The sequence below is a fragment of the Chiloscyllium plagiosum genome, chromosome 28 (assembly GCF_004010195.1).
Source record: "Chiloscyllium plagiosum isolate BGI_BamShark_2017 chromosome 28, ASM401019v2, whole genome shotgun sequence".
Classification (NCBI taxonomy): Eukaryota; Metazoa; Chordata; class Chondrichthyes; order Orectolobiformes; family Hemiscylliidae; genus Chiloscyllium; species Chiloscyllium plagiosum.
Window position 1 is genome coordinate 5,157,729 of NC_057737.1, and position 25,132 is coordinate 5,182,860.

The following is a 25,132-nucleotide window of genomic DNA, read 5'->3' on the forward strand; positions in this document are numbered from 1 at the left end:
CCAGATCGTGTCTGCACACTTGAGCATAAAGTTTCAGTTTGGAAAATGCTTCATTGCTAGCATTCACACAGTGCTGAGAGAACCAGTCATTTACAGGCTGCTCTGCAATATTCAAGGCTGCTTTGGTCCCAACTTTCATGATTCCATCAGGAAGCAATTTTGAGATGGGCCTGTGCTGCCCAAGTCTGCAGGACTATATTTCAAACAACAATTTTTGTTCATTATCAACAATTCTGCATCAAGGTTGCACATCAAACGTTCATTATACCAAATGGTAATATAAAATTGTTTATTTTTGAAGATATTAAATACATAGTCACATAAATCAAACACGATTTACCTCATAGACCGCACTGAGATCACGAAAGAAACTTCTTGCTCCATTTAAAAGTGCTTCATTTTCTGGACACACCACAACATAGCCGATATCTCTCTGCGATCCATATGGCTCCAGAAGAAGCTTCTCCCAGTATGGCAATGCAAATGGAGATAACACCACAAAATCACATTCATAACCCAACATAAATGTTGGGATCGGTAGTGGCTCTGGAGACTCATCTGTACCTGTGCAAGGAGGAAGAATATTATTCAAGGTCTACTTCTTCAAAAGTATTCACTATCTCACTCTTTGTTTTGCTACAATGCATCACCTCTCTGCAAATTGATATTTGACAATTTGCACAATGTAGTTTCATTTTCTGACCAAAGAGTTTGAGGTTATTGCAGCAGCTTGGCTTCGCTGAACACATTACTTTAGGTTTGAGTCCATCACCACGCCAAAGGGCCCATTTCATGAGTAGAATCTTGGTGCAGAATTACAAAATAGAAATAGGCTTTTTGCCTTAACAAACTGATGCTCTGACTCCTCAAGCAATACTACTAATGTTGTATGCCACATATAAAGGAAATTCAAAATACTTTTCCTTTCTGGCATGTGGACCTCAATAAACAGAGTCGGTAAGCCACCTTCTTAAGCTACTACTATTCATGAATTGGGGGTGTTGGGGGGGGGGGGGGGAGAAAAGAGTTGGGTACATAGACTGTGCTTATGAAAGAAGTTCAAGGATGTTAACCCATTGATAATAACAGAACAGCGATATAGTTCTAAATTAGGATGGCATGTGGCAGAAAGGGGAATTGGGAGGTATTGGCGCTCCAATGCATTTGCTGCCCTTGTCCTTCTAGGTGGTAGAAGTTTAGAAGGCACGATAGAAAGTGCGCTGGTGAGCTGCTGACATGAATCTTGTAGATGGTGCACACTGTTGGTACTAGGCATCAATGGTGAAGGGAATGAATGTTGAAGGTAGCGACAGAGTGCCAATTAACATGATGATTTGCCCTACATAGCAGTAAGCTTCTGGTGCATTTTTGGAGCTGCATTCACCCAGGCAAATGGAGAACATTTCATCACTAACTTGTTCCTTATAGACAGGTTTTGGGAAGTGAGGTGATGAGGTACTTACTGCAAAATTCTTAGCAAACGACCTGCCCTTGTAGCCACAATACTTATGAGTGGTCCATGTTCTGTTTCTTGTCAATGGTAACACCAAAGGTATTAAAGGTAAAGTATTCAATGCTGATTTGATTCTCTTTGAGGAGGTGGTCAGTACATGGCACTTACATGATAAGCAATATTCATGCTACTCATAAGTCTTAGCCTGATTGTTGCCCAGAGCTTGTGGCACAGGAATGCTGGCTGCTTCTGAGTCATGATGAAAGGTCCTGAACTTTGTGCAATCTTCAGCAGACATTCCCACTTCATGACAGGAGGTAATTGATGAAACAGCTGAAAATGGTTGGGCCTAGGAACTCAAGGGGTCTCGTGGTGCAATGGTAGTGTTCCTACCTCTGAGCCAGGTGACCCTATCCTGGGGTCAAGTCAAGTTCCAGCTGCTCCAGAGAAGTGTCATAACATCCATGAACAAGCTGAATAGAAAATACCTTCCCCCAATGGTCTTATGGCATAATGGTACTGTTGCTAACTTTGAGTCAGGAAACAGATTCAAGTCCCACCTGCACCAGAGGTGTATAACAACATCTCTGACTAGGTCGATTAGAAAATATCTAGAAAGATCCTGAAAGGACTCTTGTGGCACAGTAACAGCATGACCAGGTCCAAATCCCACCTGCTCTCGAGGTGTGACACAACACTCATTAATAGATTGATGAAAAATATCTACTTTAAGGAAATCCTGTAATAGGGTCCTGGAACTGAGATGCAACCACAACCATTTTCCTTTGGGCAAAGTATGATTTCAACAAGCAATGTCAGTTTTGCTTGGGAATCTTATCACACAATAAAATGTTACTCTGATGTCAAAGGCAATCACATTCACCTCATCTCTGGAATTCAGATCTTTTCTGAAAAATGTGTTGCTGGAAAAGTGCAGCAGGTCAGGTAGCATCCAAGGAGCAGGAGAATCGATGTTTCGGGCATAAGCCCTTCTTCAGGAATGAGGAAGGTGTGCCAAGCAGGCTAAGATAAAAGGTAGGGAGGAGGGACTTGGGGGAGGGGCATTGGGAATGCGATAGGTGGATGGAAGTTAAGGTGAGGGTGATAGGCCAGAGAGGGGGTGGGGGCGGAGAGGTCAGGAAGAAGATTGCAGGTCAAGAAGGCGGTGCTGAGTCCGAGGGTTGTGACTGAGATAAGGTGGGGGGAGGGGAAATGAGGAAGCTGGAGAAATCTACATTCATCCTTTGTGGTAGGAGGGTTCCTAGGTGGAAGTTGAGGCGCTCTTCCTCCAGGCGTCGTGTTGCCATGGTCTGGCGATGGAGGCGGCCAAGGACCTGCATGTCCTTGGCAGAGTGGGAGGGGGAGTTAAAGTGTTCAGCCATGGGGCAGTTGGGTTGGTTGGTGCGGGTGTCCCGGAGGTGTTCTCTGAAACATTCCGCAAGTAGGCAGCCTGTCTCCCCAATGTAGAGGAGGCCACATCGGGTGCAGGTGATGTGTGTGGACGTGCAGGTGAATTTGTGACGGATATGGAAGGATCCCTTGGGGCCTTGGAGAGAAGTGAGGGGGGAGGCGTGGGCGCAAGTTTTGCATTTCTTGCGGTGGCAGGGGAAGGTGCCGGGAGTGGAGGTTATGTGGAACAGTCAATCTTCCGCAGCTACACTGGCACCACCCCCCACCTTTTCCTCCGCTACATCGATGACTGTATCGGCGCTACCTCGTGCTTCCACGAGGAGGTTGAACAGTTCATCCACTTTACTAACATCTTCCACCCCGACCTCAAATTTACATGGACGGTCTAAGACTCCTCCCTCCCCTTCCTAGACCTCTCAATTTCTATCTTGGGCGACCGACTCGACACGGACATTTACTATAAACCGACCAACTCCCACAGCTACCTAAATTACACCTCCTCCCACCCTGTCCCCTGTAAAAATGCCATCCCATATTCCCAATTCCTTCGCCTCCACCGCATCTGCTCTCAGGAATACCAATTCCAATACCGAACAATCCAGATGGTCTCCTTCTTCAAAGGCCGCAATTTCCCCTCAGACGTGGTTGACGATGCTCTCCACCGCATCTCCTCCCTTGAACCCCGCCCCTCCAATCGCCACCAGGACAGAAGCCCACTGGTCCTCATCTACCACCCCACCAACCTCCAGATACATCGTATCATCCTTCATCATTTCCGCTACCTCCAAACAGACCCCACCACCAAGGATATATTTCCCTCCCCTCCCTTATCAGCGTTCCGGAAAGTCCACTCCCGCCACGACTCCCTCGTCAGGTCCATAACCCCCACCAACCCAACCTCCACTCCCGGCACCTTCCCTGAACCGCAGGAAATGCAAACTTTGCGCCCACACCTCCCCCCCTCACTTCCTTTCAAGGCCCCAAGGGATCCTTCCATATCCGTCACAAATTCACCTGCACCTCCACATACCATTTACTGTATCCGCTGCACCCGATGTGGCCTCCTCTACATTGGGGACCCAGGCCGCCTACTTGCGAAATGTTTCAGAGAACACCTGTAGGACACCCGCACCAACCAACCCAACTGCCCCATGGCTGAACACTAACTCCCCCTCCCACTCCCACTCCGCCAAGGACATGCAGGTCTTTGGCCTCCTCCATCGCCAGACCATGGCAACACGACGCCTGGAGGAAGAGCGCCTCATCTTCTGCCTAGGAACCCTCCAACCACAAGGGATGAATGCAGATTTCTCAAGCTTCCTCATTTCCCCTCACCCCACCTTATCTCAGTCACAACCCTCGGACTCAGCACCGCCTTCTTGACCTGCAATCTTCTTCCCGACCTCTCCGCCCTCACCCCTTCTCTGGCCCATCACCCTCATCTTAACCTCCTTCCACCTATCGCATTCCCAACGCCCCTCCTCCAAGTCCCTCCTCCCTACCTTTTATCTTAGCCTGCTTGGCATACCTTCCTCATTCCTGAAGAAGGGCTTATGCCCAAAACGTCGATTCTCCTGCTCCTTGGATGCTACCTGACCTGCTGCGCTTTTCCAGCAACACATTTTTCAGCTCTGATCTCCAGTATCTGCAGTCCTCACTTTCTCCTAATTCAGATCTTTTGTCACTCTTACTGATGTCTGAGCAAGACTTATTCAAATAAATAGGAGTCATGGAATCTTTTGCACGACTTAAGACATTAAGAACTGTGCTGGTTTCTTCACCATTTTTTTTGAAATAGGACCATTGAAACCTTTCCCACATTCACATACAAGATACATTTTACTCCAAATCAAAGCAATAAATGCTCTTTAGTTCTATTAGCATTTCTGCAGAATGAGCACAAAGGGAGTTTAACATCAGCTTGTTGAGCGGTTCACTCTTGCTCAAATCAAAACATTCTAGATCCAAATCCCACTCCAGAGACCTGAGCTCAATGTAACTGAAACGTAAACACAGCACTAAGGAAATATTACATTGTTGGAGAAATGCTGATTATCCTTTCAAACATGGTCAAAACTGAGGTCCTATCTACCCTTTACAGTGGTCATAAAACATTGTAATGCATCATTCAAATGAATAGAATTGATCATACATTCTGGTCAACTTTTAGCTTGTCATTTGTGTTTTGTATTTTTGGGACCTTGTTTATCTATAGACTAGCTGCCTTCTAAACAACATCTATTCTGCTTCAAAAAGGAAATTCATTGGTTGTAAAGCACATTGGAGCATCCCAAGCTCACGATAAAAGTATCACAAACAAGGTATTTCTCTGCAGAAAGCATTAGTACTTGTTACGCCATGTTAAATGACAATCCATCAATCAACCCCTCATTGATCATAAAAAGGAGAAATACCACAACTCAGCACTGACCCAATGACTCAAAATAAAGGTTTGTATTTTAGGAAATTGTACAGCTATAATATTTCAGCAGATTCAATAAGAAAAGTATATGATCTAACAACTTCCACTTTAAAATAAAAGCAAATTTTTGATTTGAACTTTAACCTTCTTCAGCACTGCTGAGGATAGAACAATCAACCACTATCAGAATACATTTCACATTTCAAAAATTGACAGGATGCAGAGATGGGCGGAGAGGTGGCAGATGGAGTTCAACCTGGATAAATGCGAGGTGATGCATTTTGGAAGGTAGAATTTGAAAGCTGAGTACAGGATTAAGGATAGGATTCTTGGCAGTGTGGAGGAACTGAGGGATCTTGGTGTGCAGATACACAGATCGCTTAAAATGGCCACCCAAGTGGACAGGGTTGTTAAGAAAGCTTATGGTGTTTTGGCTTTCATTAACAGGGGGATCGAGTTTAAGAGTCGTGAGATCTTGTTGCAGCTCTATAAAACTTTGGTTAGACCGCACTTGGAATACTGCGTCCAGTTCTAGTCGCCCTATTATAGGAAAGTTGTGGATGCTTTGGAGAGAGTTCAGAGAAGGTTGACCAGGATGCTGCCTGGACTGGAGGGCTTATCTTATGAAGAGAGGTTAACTGAGCTCGGACGTTTTTCACTGGAGAAAAGGAGGAGGACAGGGGATCTAATTGAGATATCCAAGATAATGAGAGGCATAGATAGAGTCGATAGCCAGAGACTATTTCCCAGGGCAGAAATGACTAACATGAAGGGTCATAGTTTTAAGCTGGTTGGAGGAAAGTATAGAGGGGATGTCAGAGGTGGGTTCTTTACACAGAGTTGAGAGAGCATGGAATGCGTTGCCAGCAGCAGTTGTGGAAGCAAGGTCATTGGGGACATTTCAGAGACTACTGGACATGCATATGGTCACAGAAATTTGAGGGTGCATACAAGAGGATCAGTGGTCGGCACAACATCGTGGGCTGAAGGGCCTGTTCTGTGCTGTACTGTTCCATGTTCTATTCTATGTTCAATGTTCTAAAAATGAATCCATTCTTTCAGCTGCCTCTGCTGTGTCCTCCTCCTTTCCTTTCCCAGCAGACCAAATCAATCCCAACTTCTCAAACTCTCAGGTACTCTCCCATCTGCTCTCACGTTTTCTTCAATTTTGTTCAGGAGACCTACCTTCTCCTTTCTTAATCCTATTCCAATTAAACAGCTGACTATCCAAATAAAAACAATATTGGAAAAGCTCAGGTCTGACAATATAAATATCTGTACCGAATGACAAAGTTAATGTTTCAAGATCAATTTGACACTTCTTTGTAACCAAACTATCATCTCAGGACTTTTCTCAGTGCTTTTATTTCAGATCGTCAGCATCCACAGTATTTTGCTTTTAATTTAGTGCTGACTACGCAACTTCTCCTCCCTGATCCCCATGGTAACTGATGTCAGTATAAAATAAATATGGATGCTGGAGATCTCAAACAAAAGCAGAAATTGCTAGCAGAACTCAGAACATCTAGTAGCACCTATGGGAAGAAAGCAGAGTTAATATTTCAAGTCCAGTGAAGAGTCTGCTTTCTTTCCACAGATACTGCCAGACCTACTGAGTTTCACCAGCAATTTCTGTTTTTGTAACCGATATCATAACTACTTTCTTCCCACCAGGTACTGTTCCTGGGAGCACAACCTTATCCCTTCCTTGAAAACTACTGCCCCATCTCCAAAGCTTCCAAATTATGTGATGCATGACCATAATATACCAACCTTTCTCAAATTCTCCACACCCTTTAGCAGAGACTAACATTCCATCTTCCCCCCCACCATTGCTAAGATTGTTGTTCAGCTTAGAGTGTTTTCTTACTCAGATCTGCCCTTGCCAGTTTATTTGTAGCCAAACCATCTCTAGCAACAGTTTTACTTGTTGCGCTGAATTGCTTTCTAGTCTACTAGGATTCCTTTTTCTTGTACATCTGGTTGCTATCCTTTGGTTACATTATCTATACTTCGGGTCAGCATCCACACCCAAGTTAATGGCACTCAATTCTACTTATCTGCCAATTATGTCATATCCTCTACTGGCTCTTTACCAGGCCACTTGCTTAACATTCAATCTTGTTTGCACTGTAACTTCCACTAGTTAAACACTGGGAACTTCAAGGTCACTCTTTCTAGCTTCTGCCACTGACTCCATATCTCTATCATAATGTCCATCCCCACCTTAAGGTATAACCATGAACTGAACCAGACTGCTCTAAATCCCAGTGTCCTATTTGACTCCAAATATATGTTCTGACCTTTGTAACATTGCCCATCTACACCCTTGTTTCAAGCTTACCGCACCTGAAACTCACAATGGTTTTGGTCGACTTTATGCTGTTCCAAAAGTTCCCCATCTACCCTGTATCTTCCCTCGACTGCAGCTCCGTTCTGAAGCATGATCATATCAGACTCGAAACATCAAGTCTGTTTCTCTCTCCACAGATGCTGCCAAGCCTGCTGAGTTACTCCAGGGCTTTGCTTTTACTTAAATGCACAAACAATATTAAGATTCTCATTACTGTTGTTTCTATTTTGAAAACACATGCATTAACCAATGCTGTCTTCAAACTGCCCAGTTGCACGTGCGTGCAGCCACTCCAAGGTTCTGTGCAGGGCAGTTGGTATCAACACTACTGCGCACAGACTTCAAGGGCCAGCACAGCCAAAAAGAAAACTCGTCTCAATAGCAAGGCATTTGTTCAATAGTACAGCAGCATTTATGGCAATAGTATTGTTAATGAGAAGTGGTTGAAGTAGTGAAACAAATACTGGAGAAGAAACTGATCTTAATCTTTGGGGACCTGGCTGGTTCAAAAATACTGGCCTCACTTAAGGTATGAGAACAATCAGTGGAGAATAAAAGAAACGGAGATGCCATAGTGAATTGTGAATTGACAGTGCTATGCTTGGATCTCAGAATTAGACAAAAAGAGCATAAGAAAAATATGCTTAAAACACCACTCTTATAGAGTAGTTTTCATCCTTAAAATCCGTATTTGTGTGTTATATATGTATTCTGAAAATATTTCACATCCAAAAGTAATGAGTGAAAGGTCCAAAAAAGCTTACCATAAGATCCCCGACCAGCCAATTTGTGGAACTGTTGCCAAGTGAGAGGCCCCTGCACGTGCTGGATACTCTCCCATGACCTAACAGCTCGTTTTTTCTGGATGGCATCTTGCAAAACAGGCTGAAGGGAGAGAAGAAGGCGTAGAAGATCTTGCGAACATAGCATGCTGACATCCACAGCTGGAAGAGCAAGAATCAACAAAAGTTTACTGCTTTTAAGAGAGGTTATAAATATGGGTTGGCTTATGCTCAAAACTTCAGAATAATTATTTCTTTAAGTTTCATTTTATGATAAAAACTAAAGTTGCTGCCATCAAGAGACAAACAGAAAAAATCTTTATGACGTGATGACTTGTGTTTTTGGAAAAGCTGTGTTCTCTTTGTACAATGTTCCCTTTAAGACCAATGTGATCAGAGACATATTCTGAAATAGGGTCAATTGGTTTCCTGATTATGGCATCAACAGATTTGAAGAAATTACAATGTGACCAGAGGTTACCATGGGAATGAAAAGCTAAAGAGAATTGTAGTGGTAGGATCCTAGCCTGTTGTGTGATCGGTAATTTAGCAGACTCAGAACCTGAGAGTGCGGAAAGAAAAATGGCACTTCATGAATGATTCAGTTTGGCAGCTTAGAACAGATCCTAGTATTGAAACAAACCTCTGACAATATAGCAGAAGCCCGTGTTACTGTGTATATTACACAAATGGAAAAGATGGAGAGTTCAAGACAAGAAAAGCAGGAGATTTATAGACTGGACACAACCCAATGTTGCAGCCTTAGTGATGTCAGAAGTCACTGGACTACTTAAAATCAGCAAGGGGAGTCCCTGGAGATTGTGTGCCATCAGAACTGTTGTGACAGAAAAGACAGGAGGACTAGAAGCTTTAACATTGTCAATTCTAATCAATTTCTGGCGACTTCAGATGGAATATGGCAAATGCAACGAGAGAGTCAAACAACTGAATGGGAAAACGACAACCAAATATAATGGAGACCAAACCAGAAAGACTGAGATCACTGGTGATGCCACAACTGTGCAGGAAGTCATTCAAGTAAATACTTGAAAAGTATGTTGTATTGATTACTTAAATAAAAAAACATGAATTTTTATTTGAAATTAACAAACTTAACAATGCCATATTAGGTCTTTAGATGATTTGACACTGGGTTTTTACAAAAATGAAATCTTGCCCAACACTACTTTTTCCCCATTGGCATTATAGGGATTCCTTTCTTTTAAAGGTTGTAACATAGGTTGTAACAAGTCTGTTATTTTAATGGAGTAATAAATCTATTTATTTAATATGCATCAACAATCCTTCCAAAACTAAAAAGGTGAGTAATACAGACATGATAAGCCCTCATCAATTAACAATCTAATTGCAATTTTTAGGATCAGAATCCAAAACTAGAGGACATAGGTTTAAGATAAGAGGGGAAAGATTTAAAAAGATCCAGAGGGAAAACTTTTTCCCCACAGAGGGTGGTGCAAATATGGAAGGAACTACCAGAGGAAGTGGTAAAGGTAGGTACAATTCCAATATTTAAAAGACATTTGGACAGGGAGATGGATAGATAAGGTTTAGAGGGATATAGGCCAAACACAGGCAAATGGGACAAGTTCAACTTAGGAAACCTGATCGGCATGGGTGAGTTAGGCCAAAGAGCTGTTTCCGTTTTGGGAGACTCTATGACTTTATTCAAAATCCAGATATGAAATAAACAGTAAAGTATTTTGGATATTACAAATTAAGAGCTGTTTGCTCAACTAACAAACCAGCTACAAAAAACACAAAACCATGCAAACATCAGACTGATCTTACAGATGGCATCATAATGCAACACTGGATCTTACCACATTCTGAAAAATTAAATCATCATTGAAATAGCATAAATCAGTTTCTTCTGCTGAACTGAAAAGGAGGACATAATAGGAGAAATATTGTTTTGAAGGAATCGTCCACAAAACATTCTGCAGTGCCCTAATTTGACATTATCTCTCAAATGCCACCTAGTTATTTAACTAACTCAGCGCTATTTGAGACACTCACCTCGGCATGAAATTGACTGCCAGGTTTCTATAAAAACAATTCCCACATTAATAAGTATTTTAGGACATCCACAAAATGAAAGCTGCCAATATTTCCTTCACATTCTTTGTTGTTTACTCTGTAAAACTACTGCAAGTCAGCATTCAGAATAATTCCAGACAACATTAAAAAAAAGGGTTAAGAACTAGTAATAAGCAAAAGGAGGGGGAAATATTACAATGGAAAAAAACATTGGAGCAATGGCACCACTCTTTAACAATAAAAGCACCTTTGCAAATCGTGAAGGGTCAACATATTGTAGAAAGAAAGTGCTCCCACTGGTAGATGGGCTGAGAACCAGAGGGTACAGGTGAAAGATTAACGGCAAAAGAACAAACCATTACAAGAAGAATAACCGTTTTTTAAATTGCAGGTGGTCAAAATCTTGAATGCATTGTACAAAAAAGTATAGTGGAGTTAAATGCATTTGAAACTCATGATTGAATCTAAAATTTTTAAATTGCATGGTTCTGATGAATGGGCAGGGATGTGGAACTAGCTGGTTTGGTCTTGCAGGCAGACGGAGACATGAAGTGTTGAACAGTACCCTGTGCTGTAACCATTCTACAAGCTAAAGGAAGGAAACATACCTCCACAATCTGTTACCCAACCACAGTGGAAAAAAAATTACAGTAGTCTTTTCTATACAGCAATGGGCTGTTACACTTGTCGAGTGTTGAAAACATCTGTGCAACCAGGGTTGATATAGTTTGATAACGCAATAGAGTTGCACTCAAGTTGCGTTCAGAAACAAGTCCAAAACTGGAACTACTTCAAAGACTACTCAAGCATCGTTCAAAACTAGAACTATTTCTGAATAGCTTGTCTGATATTACCATGCAAAATAATCAAGGAAAACAGATTAATTTCAAACTTTTTTTTTAAGAAAACTGGAGCACTTCTTTAGATGAATTTCAAATCAAATTTCCTAGAAAGTGTTTGAACATTCTACTTACCAAAGGTTTTTTTTAAGAAAACAAACACTTGAACTATAACAGGGAAGTGCAATTAGTGCAAGATTATTAATCTTATTAAGAAAAAAACACCATAATTGTTAACTTAAAACAAAATTAGTCAATTTCTGAATAACATATGAACGAGCACTACTTCTGGCAGACTGTTACGAGTAACTCACCATTTCTTCTTGACCAGAGATGTAAACAAGAGTTCTTCACAAGTGTTTCATCAAGCTTCCCACCTGACATATTGTCCATAAACTGATATCCCTGCTCCAAAGCAGTGTAACATTCCCTGTAATAGTCTCTATCCTCCACACGCACTGGTGGTCCCACTGTTTGTAATTTTGCCACTACTGAAGGATCCACTGATCTCAATGAGGAGAAGGGGTTAGTGCACTGGTCCTGAAGTAGCAATATTAACTCGTCAGGCACTTTTTCGGGCTCCTTGGTGCCTCCTTCCCCCTGTTCAACAGAAATATTCCGGAGATCCTCTAGTCGCTTTTCAGCCTCACTGCTACAGTCTGTGTTTCGCCCAATAATATCTAACTCATCTTCCAAAAAGAGCCCAGAGTTGTTTCCAAACCTTCGGTTCATGACAGCACTGAATCCACATGTGCATGGGTTTTGTGACTCTTTGGTAGGATCTGGGATGTACAATCCAACATCAGCTCCTTTGATGTTCATGTTACAGACACAGACGCAGCAGCTGTCAAAATTGCAATCTTTAAAGAGATTCATGATGGAATCAGATAGGATTAGGTTCACATAAAGACTGTGCGCTTCAGGAATGGATTGTACCGTTGCAGGTTCTACTGAATTCAATGGACGACAAGTTGAAGGTGTAGAAGCAGGTGAATATAAATCAGAGTTCTCATACTTCACAGAGCCCTGAACACTTGCTGGACCCCCACATCCACGAGGGGTGCGTGGGGTCCTTGGTGTCCTTGGAGTTGGTGCAGAGATGCGTGGAGTGGCAGGTGATGGAAGAACACCAGCACCATTACTTGGAGGAGCACTGTTCGTCACTCCAAATGGGGTATGCGTTTGTGGTGTGCAGGTCTGTATGTAATCCTGATCCATACCACTTCCAACACTTGGAATATTTCTAGACAATAAAACAGGCTATTCGTTAATCTCAACACAAGAACACTTAAGTATGCACTGAAATTCAATTTTAGGTTGTAACTTTGGCTGACTGAGCTGGTAGATTTGTTCTCAGACGTTTCGTCACCATGCTAGGTAACATCATCAGTGAGCCTCCAGTGAAATGCTGGTGTTCTGTCCCACTTGCTACGTGTGTGTCTTGGTCTGTTGTGGTGTGTGATATCACTTCTGGTTCTTTTTAATGAGAGGTTGGTAAATGGGGTCCAAATCGATATGTTTGTTAATTGAGTTCCAGTTTGAATGCCAGGCCTCTAGGAATTCCCGTGCATGTCTTTGTTTAGCCTGCCCCAAGATGGATGTATTGTGCCAGTCGAACTGGTGTCCCTCTTCATCTGTGTGTATGGATACTCGTGATAGTTGGTCGTCTTTTGGTGGCTCGTTTCCCGCCCGTCTGTCCAATGCTATGTTTGTTGCAGTCCTTGCAGGGTATTTTGTGTGTGACATTCGTTCTGCTGGGTGTTGGTAAGGGGTCCTTTAAATTCATCAGGAGTTGCTTCAGTGCAGTGACAGGTTTGTGGGCTACCATAATGCCTAGGGTCGGAGTAGTCTGGTCGACATCTCAGAGATGTTTTTAATGTATGGGAGAGTACCTAGAGTCTTTGTGCCTTATTGTTTCGGTCTGTTGTGTAGGAATCAGCGGACTGCACTTATCAGGTACCCATTGTTCCTGAATACATAGTACAGTGTTTTTCCTCAGCTTCTCTTAGTTCCTGGGCATTGCAGTGTCTCAGAAAAATCACCACAACAGACCAAGACACACAAATACCAAGCAGGACAGAACACCAGCACCTTCATCAGAGGCTCACTGATGATGGTACCTAGCATGGTGACCAAATCTATCAGCTCAGCGAGCAAACCTGAGCTACAAATCTTCTCTAAAACCGCATTCAACTTTAGGTTAAAATAGAGGTATTGCTGTGGTTTGCCTATTCCTATGTTGGCTGTTACACGAGTATATAGTATTATGATCCTAGCATACTTGCATTCATTAATAGGTTTCAGCAGACAAAATTTTACATTGGTCCAGTTTTTCAAAAAAAAAAAACCCCTTAACTTCTCCAGCCAAATAGACATGTTGCTGCCACTTATCTTGAGAGATTCAAATCATAAACAGCTATAATGCTAGCATAGCAGAGAGTTGTAGAATTTTCAGTTATAAGTACACTAAATACACGTTAGCTCCTGCTCTGTAAGAGTTCTAGATCTAAATTCCCATTGATGTTAATGTCTATCCATAACACCGTCATCACCATCTGTTGTACATAACAGTTCAGAGCTAATGGCACTTTTTGAACAATACTAGTTGAGAACTTAGAGGCTGCCAGCAAGCAAGTTAGGAATGGGGAGATCTGGCAAAAAGCACAGAAACATAACTGTTTCTTTTGCTGCAGATACTATCAGAGCTGCTAAGTCTTTCCAACATTTTCTGTTTTTAATTGCAAAATAATCTTGCTCTCTCATTCCCTGTATATTCCCTGCTTCAAATATAGATATAACTTTCCCTTAACAGCCGCTATTATTCCCAGCAGGAAAGCACAGCGAGTTCAGAATCTCAAACCTCAGTTCTCGACATTTTAAATTCATGATCTCTTTATGAACAACCTAGCTCTCAATGCCGACAAACCAATGAACTCATTACTGATTTTCGGTGGGATGTTACTCATGTTTCCCTACATGTTAACAGCACAGAGATGGAACAAGTGGAGATTGTCAAGCTCCTGGGAGTGGTCATCCACAACAAGTTTTCTTGGGCTCTTCATGTGGACGTACTGGTTATAAAGGCCCAAACAGTGTCTCTTATTCCTCAGGCAGCTGAGGAAATTTGGCATGACGGCGAATACTCTTGCCAACTTTTATAGGTGCGCCATCGAGAGCATTCTGTCTGGATGTATCACTACCTGGTATGGCTACTGTATCACTCAAGATTGGAGACTGTTACAGAGAATGGTAAACTCAGCCCAGACAATCACAAAGGCCACCCTCCCATCTGTAGAATCCATCTACCAGGCCCGCTGTCAAGGAAAGACTGCCAGCATTCTCAAAGATCCATCTCACCGTGGCAATGCTTTTCTATAACCTCTACCATCAGGGAGAAAGTACAGAAGCCTAAACACATGCACCAGCCGGTTTCGAAAGTTTCTACCCTATTGTTGTTGTTAGAATACTGAATGGACTCTCAAACTCTTAGCATTCGCCTGTACCTTCGTTTTTGCTGCTGTTTACCTATTATTTACTTATCTGTGATCTGCCTGTATTGCTCGGAAGACAAAACTTTTCACTGTGCTTTGGTACATGTGATAATAAATTCAATTCATTGACATCACAGCCATAGAAAACAGTCTTGCTCTATAAGAATATAATAACTTCAAAAATTTTTAAATCTCCTCTTGGTTCAATGGAACCAATATGCTTGATTTCTTTTTATACGGTTGAGTTCAGTTATGCCCACACTTACTCTACGAAACTGCAACTCAAACTTACATGTCACGGATATATGGCATGGGAGGTACAGGAGGAAGCAGGTCCAACTTGCCCACAGTCCACGAAGGGCGATATTCCTCTGGGAGTTTTACAGGGGGCTGACACTGGCTTGGTAAGATTTTCAATGGTGCAAACATAGTACACCCCACATAACCTTGGCACTTCTCAGGATTATAAACATAAGAAAAGTCCTGAGGAAGGGCCAAAAAAGACAACTTCAGATCAAGTTTTGTTATCAGAGGTTAACAACAATGCTTTCCCCATAGACAGCCTTCAAAGCACATCATTCCACTTGGTCTCATTTCCGCCATCTTAAGATTTTTAAAAAACTTTAAATAATGTATAATAAACTACATAAATGCAACTTGCTTCAATACTGCATAAATTATCAGAGGCACATCACTAAAATCTTTGAGCGTATGAATACATGACATATCAGTCCATACAATTAATTAAATGCATAAAGTTCATGATAACAGAATCCACTGAAAACGTTAGGGTTAGCCTTAAAATGATTTTGGAAATTACACAATCTTAATTTTGTTACCTTAATCTCTGAAGGTTTAGGACTACCCATTCCCTCTTCCACTTCAATCTTGAAATGATTCAGGCTTGTTGCAGTAAAATGGTGGCCATCCAGAGTCATTCCTGGGGTGTTATCCAAGCTTCCAAACTCTTTGCAATTAATATTCATTGGAGAGTAGCCTGGGCCATGTTGTTCCAAGGATGGAGGCGTGGGAAACATCTGCTGCAGGTCTGCAGAACCTACACGAAAGAACTAGTTTCAGAACAAGGTTTTTTGGGAGGGAATGGAGGCAGGGAAGGACAAGATTATAACAATAATCTCGAAACAGAAGTTAACTGAAGATAATAAATTAGTAACAGTATGGTCAACTCTTGGCAATTTTGAGTGAACAGCTTTAATATCCAGTGGCCTTCTTGTGGCACAGTGGCAGTGTCCCTATCCCTGGACCAAGAGACTTGGGTTTAAGTCCCACCTGTTCCAGAGGTGTATTTACATCTCTGAATAGGTTTATTAGAAAAATAGGTTAAATAAAATATTTAAATAACCATTCAACCACACCTCAACATTTCTTTTCATATAATTTATTCTCAAGGCCATTTCACTATTCTTTAGTCAGCCTCTGATTTTCAGAGGTTTGATGCCCAAGGCAGAGCATGCTATGCTAATAATCTATATAGCAAATTATATAACTTACATGGGAAGAAAGTGAGGTCTGCAGATGCTGGAGATCAGAGCTGAAAATGTGTTGCTGGAAAAGCGCAGCAGGTCAGGCAGCATCCAGGGAACAGGAGAATCGACGTTTTGGGCATAAGCCCTTCTTCAGGAATCCTGAAGAATGGCTTATGCCGAAACGTCGATTCTCCTGTTCCCTGGATGCTGCCTGACCTGCTGCGTTTTTCCAGCAACACATTTTCAGCTCTATATAACTTACATGACAATTAGGATACTCAACATTCTAGCTTTAGGTAAATTAGTTATATAAAAAAAGAGCCTTCCTCAATCATCACAAAAGAGGACACAAATAATTTCTCAGAAATGTAAGGGAACTCAAATATAGCGAGGGGAAGAAACTGAAGACAATCCATACTAGTGGAAAAAAAGTAGAGAAATTAGATTAGATTAGATTCCCTACAGTGTGGAAACAGGCCCTTCGGCCCAACAAGTCCACACCGACCCTCCGAAGAGTAACTCACCCAGAACAGTTTCCCTCTGACTAATGCACCTAACATAATGGGCAATTTAGTATGGCCAATTCAGCTGACCTGCACATCCTTGGACAGTGGGAGTAAACCAGAGCACCCAGAGGAAACCCACGCAGAAGAACATGCCAACTCCACACAGACTGTAATCGAACCTGTATCCCTGGCGCTGTGACGCAGCAGTACTAACCACTGAGCTATGCGGTTAAAAGCTGACAAATACCCAGGGCCCATTAATTTGCATCCCACAGCATTAAAGAAAAATGTCCCTGGATATACTGGATCTATTGGTGGGCATTTTCCAAAATTCTATGAACTCTGGAGCAGTTCCTACAGATTGGAGGGTGGTAAATGTTTAAAAAAAAATGTTTGAAAAGCAGAGAACCAATAAAATTACAAGCCAATTACCCCAAACAGTAGTGGGGAAATGTAGTAACAGAATTTGGGCGGCCCGGTGGCACAGTGGTTAGCACTGCTGCCTCACAGCACCTGAGACCCGGGTTCAATTCCCGCCTTAGGAGACTGACTGTGTGGAGTTTGCACATTCTCCCCGTGTCTGCGTGGGTTTCCTCTGGGTGCTCCGGTTTCCTCCCACAATCCAAAGATGTGCAGGTCAGGTGAATTGGCCATGCTAAATTGCCCATAGTGTTAAGTAAATGTAGGGGCATGGGTGGGTTGCACTTCGGCGGGTCGGTGTGGACTTGTTGGGCCGCAGGGCCTGTTTCCACACTGTAATGTAATCTAAAATCTAAGTCAAAGTCAGCATGGGCTTGTGATATGAACATCGGACTTAATTGATCAACTGGAGATTTGTTTGAGGATGTAACTAGTGGAATACATAAAAGAGATGTGTTTGGATTTCAAGAATGCTTTTAAGAGGTTAATACAAGAGGCTTATGGGCAAAATAAAGCACATGGGATTGCGGTGATAATCTAATATTGATTGAGAATTGGGTGACAGAGCAGAAGGGTGTAGGAATAAATGGGCCTTTTTTTCCAGGCGGCAGACAGTGACTCGTGGTTTAATGCTGGGATCAGTGCTTGGGTGCCAGTTATTCATAATATAGTTAAATGATTTGGATGAGGGGACCAAACGTAACACTTATAAGTCGACGACACAAAGCTAGGATCGATTGACTGGAGGATATAAAGAGGATTCAGAACAATCTGGACAAACAGAGTGAGAAAGCAAACGTGGCAGATGCGGTACAACATGGATACATTTGAAACTATACACTTTGGTTTGAAAAACAGAAAGGCACAGCATAATTGAAATGGTGATATATTGGGAAATGCGGATGTACATCAGTCAATGAAAGCGGACAGGTAGGCGCATCAAACTGCGAGGAAGGTAAATTGTATTTTAATCTTTATTGCAAGAAGGTTTGAGTTCAGAAGTAACGATGTCTTAATGCAGTTGTACAGGAACTTGGTCAGACCACACCTGGAATACGGTGTGCAGCTTTGATCTCCCTTTCCAAGAGGGAAAAACACTTGCCACAGTGTGCAGCGAAAGTTCATTTTGCAGGACTGGCAGGACTGCCCTAGGAGAAAAGATTGGTTCAACTGTTCACTACAGTTCAGAAGATTGAGATGGGATCGGATTGAAACATGTAAAATTGCGACAGGACTAGATAGGCTAAATGCAGGGAGGCTTTTTCCCCTGGTTAGAAAGTCTAGAACCAGGGGTCACAGTTTCAGGATACAAGGTAGGCCACTTAGGAAGGAGATGAAAAAAAACAATGAGATCAACCTGTGAAATTCATTACCACAGAAGACTGGGGAGCCGAGGTCAGAATATTCAAGAGACTGATTTTTTTTTAAGCATTAAAGGAATCAAGGGCTTTGAAAGAAAGTGAGAACATGACACTGAGACAAGCAAACAGACAATCATAATCATGCTGAATGGTGGAGCTGGCTTGAAGAAACTAGATCTGGAAATGTTTATATGTTTCTATCAGCTGGAAGTACAAACAAACAAGCAAAGCCTTAAACAAATGCTCTCAGCTGTTTTAAACCAAATACAGATTAATCTTGCAAAAACCATCAATTTTAAATGAATAATTATAGCCCCACTTTCGAATGTCGATCGAAAGGCACAAAGGTTTTTTTGTTAAAACGTACAACTTTCATAATCATGATGACAAACAAAATGGACACTGGATTATTCTCAATTATTTTTTTCAACATAATTTTGTTTACTTATACAAGGGAATGTGTCAAAAGGTCCAGCCTTCGAATCCCTGTTGCCGATTTTCTCATCTGATCCAACGAGTGCACTTCGAGAACCAGGCTGCTGAACAAAAGTAATTAGATAAATTAATATCAATGATTTTTGACACCCCAAAACTAATACTTCAATCAGGAGACTGATAAAATTTCAGACCAATTTGCTCATAAAGTTAAATGTCCAAACTCTAATGCTGTCAAGAACATTTTTCTTGAAGTTTCTTATACATTTAGTAAAGACAATTATCATGTTGACTTGAGGAAAAATGTTAAAACTTCTAGTGAAACAATTTCATAATGTATTATTTTGCAAATATCCCATAAAACAATCAAACAGTGCTCACAATTGATCAGAAGTAAGGATGGTTGCTCAATATTCAACACCATTTACAACAGCTCAGATTTGAAGCAAGCCATGTTCAAATGCAGCAAGACCTGGAAAAATCCAGTCTTTGCAGTCTCCAGTGCTTCCAGCAGTTTCTTGATATGTGGATTAAATCATATTGGCTGAAGACCAGTATCTGTGACACTTGGGAACTCTGGAGGATCTGACTGAAACATGTAAAATTCTAACAGGGCTAGACAGGCTAGATGCAGGGAGAATGTACCCTGGAGAAGGCAGAGATGCATCATCTACTTGGCAATTCTAGCTGAAGATTGTTAATAAAGGCTTCACAACCTTATCTTTTGCAGTGATGTACTGCACTCTTTAATCATAGAGGATGTAGATATTTATGAAGCCATCTCCTCCACTGCATGGTTTTAAAATGTCCATCACTTTTTCTGATACTTGCCAGTTTGTTGTTCTTTTGTAGCTTCTTCAGATTGAAATCTCATTTGTTGATATGCCTAGTGCTGTCCCTGACATGCCCTCCTGCACACTTCATTGACGCGGGGTTGATCCCTTGGTACGATGTAATGATGGAATGGAGGATATGCTGGGCCATGAGGTTGCAGATTGTGTTGTGAGTACAGTTCAGTTGCTGCTGGTGGATGCCCAGTCTCAAGTTGCTGTAGTTGTTCTATCCCATTTAGTACAGCGATAGTGCCACACAACATAAAGAAGTGTATTTTCAATGTGTTGACATCTCATCTTTAGGTATACCTGGTGTTGCTATTGGCTTGCCCTCCTGCACTCTTCATTGAACCAGGGTTGATGTCCTGGCTTCATGGTATTGGAGAAGTTGAAGATTGGTATACAACTGTGGGAGTTATATTGGAATGTGGTACTATTATTTAAGCAAGATGGCATGGGTAAAACAGGAAAGTACAAGCCACTGAATCTAACATCTGTGGTAATGAAACTAAAAATAAAAGAGGGACAGAATTAAACTCCACTTGGAAAGGCAAGGGCCAGTCAAAGATAGTCAGCATGGCTTTGTAGGGGGGTTGAATTTGACTGAATTTTTTGAGACAGTAAAGACATTTGTAAATGAGTAATAGTGCAGTTGTCAAAGTCTACAAAGACTTCAGTAAGGTTTATGACAAGGCCTTGCACGGTTGACTGGTTAACAAGTTTCGGGCTTATGCCCGAAACGTCGATTCTCCTGTTCCCTGGATGCTGCCTGACCTGCTCCGCTGTTCCAGCAACACATTTTCAGCTCTGGTTAACAAGTTAAGAATGCATGAAACCAGAACAATTTAGATTCAAAACTCGCTCAGTGGCAGGAAGCAGAGGGTCGAAAGGGTCTTTGTCACAAAGTATGTATCCAGTGGTATACCAGAGGGTTCAATGCTGGGTCCCTTCTTGTTTGATGTATACATTATTGATCTAGACATGAATACAAGAGGCATGACCAGTAAGTTCACAGGAACACAAAAATAAATGGTGTGGCAAATAGCAAAGAAGAAAGCCTACAGGATGACATTACAGTGGCAAATGGAAATTAATCCTGATAAGTGTGAGGTGATGCATTTTGGAAGGACTAACAATGCAAGGGAGTACATGTTGAATGATTGGATCACTGAGCAGAGGATCAGAGGAACCTTGGTGTGTATATCCATAGATCTTTGAAAGTAGCAAGACAGGTAGAATCATAGAATCAGGCAGGATATGCAAACCCCACATAGACAGTCGCCTGAGGATGGAAACAAACCTGGGTCCCTGGCGCTGAGGCAGCAGTGCTAACCACTGAGCCACCATACCGCCCATAAGTTGATTGCTTTGACATAAATTGCAACATGATCAATTGCATTTACTGCATATAATTTTATTTAATATATGCTGACATGGTGAAAAATGCATGCAATGGGTGGCTCAAATCTGGAATCCGTTAACCTGTAAATGTGTTGAAGACAGATTCAATTGTGGCTTTTTGATTACTTGCTGAGTTACTCTGGCATAGAGCCAACATGGACATGTGGGACAAATGGCCACATCCTGTACTATCCTATAAGACTTTGCTCTTCCAAACAAATTTAAAGTAAATTCGCTTTCGTAATTAATTTTTACAGTTATGATCTTCAATGAGCAAAACTTGTACATATGGTTATAAAACATGATTTATTTTTGATTAAACTGTTAGAGTAAATTGAAATTGTTGCCTCTTAATACTAAGTACTTAAGTCTAGCTGCTTACAATGCTGGAGCTCATGTCCAATAAGAATTCATCATACACTGACACTTCTGCTACCAGACCTGCCGAGTACTTTCAGCAGTATTCTTGTTTTATTCTCAATACTATGCTGACTCTAGTTACATACCGGGTTTATTTTTAAGTTGAACTTCACCAAGGGTCTTTTTACCCAGAAGCATTTGGAGAGCAGGCAATTAAGGATGGTGATATGACTCTGTACCGCCAACTCTGACAGCCAAGAAATCTTAGGTAGATAAGATGGTCAAGCAGGCAAATGGGACTCTTGCCGTTATTAGTCAAGGCACTGAATGTAAGAGCAAAGAAGTTATGATTGAGCTGTACATAACATTAGTTAGGCCACAGCTTGAGCAGTTCTGGTCACTAGTAGTACAAGAAAGGGTACAAAAGAGATTTACAAAGATGTTGCATGGACTGGAGTGAATAGATAGGCTGCGGTCCTTTTGCTGATTTTTAATTTATTCATTTGTGGGATGTGGGCATCGTTGGCTGGCCAGCATTTATTACCTGTCCCTAGTTGCCCTTCAGAAGGTAGTGGTGAGTTGCATTCTTGAACTGCTGCAGTCCACCTGCTGTGGATTGACCCACAATGCCATTAAGGAGGTAATTCCAAGATTTTGACACAGGGACACTGAAGGAACAACAATATATTTCCAAATCAGGATGGTGAGTGACTTGGAGGGGAACTCGGAGGTGGAGGTGTTCCAATATACCTACTGCCCTTGTCCTTCTATATGGAAGTGGTTATGGGTTTCAAATATGCTGTCTGAGGATCTTTGGTGAATTTCTGCAATGCATCTTGCAGACAGTACACACTGCTGCAATTGAACGTCGGTAGTGCAGGGAGCGAATGCTTGTGGATGTGGTACCAATCAAGCAGGCTGGTTTGTTCTGGATGGTGTCAAGCTTCTTGAGTGTTGTTGGAGCTGCATTCATCTAGGCAAGTGGGGAGTATTCCATCATACTCTCCATTTGTGCCCTGGAGATGGTGGACGGACTTTGGGAGGTGGGATAGTCGTCACAGTAGTCCTACCCTCTGACCTGCTCTCATAACCAGTGTTTATGTGATGAGTCCAGTTGAATTTCTGGTCAATGGTAACCCTCAGCCTGTTGGTAGTGGGGATGGTAACACCATTGAATGTCAAGGTACAATGGTCCGATTGTCTCTTATTGGTGGTGGTCATAGCCTGGCATTTGTGTGGCGCACATATTACTTGTCACAGGTCAGCCAAAGCCAGGATATTGTCCAGATCTTGTTGCATTTGGACAAGGACTGCTTCAGTATCTGAAGAGTTGTGAATGGTGCTGAACATTGTGCAATCATTGGTGAACATCCTAACTTCTGACCTTATGATGGAAGGAAGGTAATTGAAGAAGCAGCTGAAGGTTGAGAGTCCTAGGACACTACCCTGAGGAACTCCTGCAGACATGTCCTGCAGCAGAGATGACTGATCTCCAACAACCACTACCACCTTCTCTTGTGTTGGGTAGAACTCTAACCAGCAGAGTGTTTCCCCCAATTCCCTTTTACTCCAGTGTTGCTCGGCTCCTTGATGCTAGTTTTGGTCCATAAGACATAGGAGCAAAACTTAGGCCAATCAGCCCATTGAGTCTGCTCTGCCAATCATGGCCAATATGTTTCTCAACCCCAATTTCCCACTTTCTCCCAGTAACCTTGGATCCCCTCGATACTTAAGAACCTATCTATCTCCATCTTAAATATACCGAATGACCTGGCCACCAGAGCCTTCTTTTTACATTACATTAGATTAGATTAGATTACATTACATTACAGTGTGGAAACAGGCCCTTCGGCCCAACAAGTCCACACCGACCCGCCGAAGCGTAACCCACCCATACCCCTACATTTACCCCTTACCTAACACTACGGGCAATTTAGCATGGCCAATTCACCTGACCTGCACATCTTTGGACTGTGGGAGGAAACCGGAGCACCCGGAGGAAACCCACGCAGACACGGAGTACGTGCAAACTCCACACAGTCAGTTGCCTGAGGCGGGAATTGAACCTGGGTCTCTGGTGCTGTGAGGCAGCAGTGCTAACCACTGTGCCACCCCTGTAGCAATAAATTCTATAGACTCACCATTCTCTGGCTGAAAAAGTTTCTCCTTATCTCTGTCTAAAACTCTAAGGCTGTGCCTATGAATCCTAGTACCTCCGACCAATGGAAACATCTTCCCAACAACTACTCTGTCCAGGCCATTCAGTATTCTGTAAGATTCAATTAGACCCTTCCTCATCCTTCTAAACTCCATCAAGTATTGACTCAGATTTCTCAAAATGTTCCTCATATGTTAAGATGTTCATTCTTGGGATCATTCTCATGAACCTCCTCTGAACACGCTCCAGGGCCACTACATTCTTCCTGAGATAGGAGTCCCAAAACTGTGCACAATATTCCAAATGTGGTTTGACCAGCCTTGATGTCAAGGGATGTCACATGCACCTCATCTCTGGAATTCAGGTCTTTTGTCTATGTTTAAACCAAAGCTGTAATGAGGTCAGGAGCTGGGTGGTCCTGGCAGAACACAAACTGGGCTTCACTGAGCACGTGCTACTTGCTCGCATTTTTAATGACATCTTTCATCACTTTCTTGATGATTGACTGTGGACTGATAGTGCAGTAACTGCCTCCATTTTTCACGTACAGGGCATATTTAAGGCAATTTTTCACATTGTCAAGTAGATGCCAGTGTTGTAACTGTACTGGAACAGCTGGCGAGGGAAGTGACAAGTTCTGGAGTAGACGTCTTCAGTACTATTGCCGAAATGTTGTGAGGGCCCATAGCCATTGCAGTATTCAGTATCTCCACCATTTCTTGATATCACGTGGAACGATCTGAATTGACTGAAGAGTGATACCCGTAATGCTGTGGACCACTGGAGGAGCAGAGAAGGTTCGGGGGAGGTGGCATCTTATAGGGTTGTACAAAGGTTTGTGGGGCACAGACAGGGTAGATAGGGAGAAATATTTCCCCTCAGTTAAAAGGGGTTAATAACCAGGAGGCACAGATTTAATTAAAGAGCAAGAGGTTTAGAGGAAATGTGAGGAGTAAAAAAAAAATCAGTGTGTATATTTCTAGAACTCACTGCCTATAAGTGTGGTAGAGGTGGAAACCCTCCAGATATTTATGAACCATTTAGATGAACATTTGAAATGTCATAACACACAAGGCTATGGGCCAAGTGCTGAAAAATGGGATTAAAATAGATGAATGCTTGCTGATCAGTACAGGCACAATGGGTTTCTTTCTATGCTGTAAAAGCTATGACTCTAAGGAAAAAGGATAAGCCATGAAGTTTCAGAACATGAATGCAATTCTGCTAATGTTGATGGCCCAGAGCGCCTCCTTGATAGCCTGTCTTGAGTTACTAGGTCAATACTGTCAGACTGATGCATCTGCAGCAGTCAAAATGGGGATGAGGTGGTCAAGTATGCTTTTCTCTTGCTCCTTCACCACCC

The 25,132-nt window shown here is 42.2% G+C and overlaps 1 protein-coding gene across 3 annotated transcripts in view; it reads right to left on the bottom strand.

Moving 5' to 3' along the window:
- Positions 1–25,132, bottom strand: part of med13a (mediator complex subunit 13a) — a 217,668-nt gene that overhangs the window by 45,075 nt on the left and 147,461 nt on the right. For 2 of the 3 annotated variants that reach the window (XM_043718103.1, XM_043718105.1), the window contains exons 14-20: positions 19,028–19,121; positions 15,648–15,865; positions 15,101–15,291; positions 11,632–12,560; positions 8,403–8,582; positions 341–564; positions 1–193 (exon numbers count right to left, since the gene is read on the bottom strand). In XM_043718103.1, the coding sequence (XP_043574038.1) occupies positions 1–193; positions 341–564; positions 8,403–8,582; positions 11,632–12,560; positions 15,101–15,291; positions 15,648–15,865; positions 19,028–19,121 (2,029 nt within the window). The remainder of the gene's footprint in view (positions 194–340; positions 565–8,402; positions 8,583–11,631; positions 12,561–15,100; positions 15,292–15,647; positions 15,866–19,027; positions 19,122–25,132) is intronic. The other variant, XM_043718104.1, reaches the window with a different exon arrangement.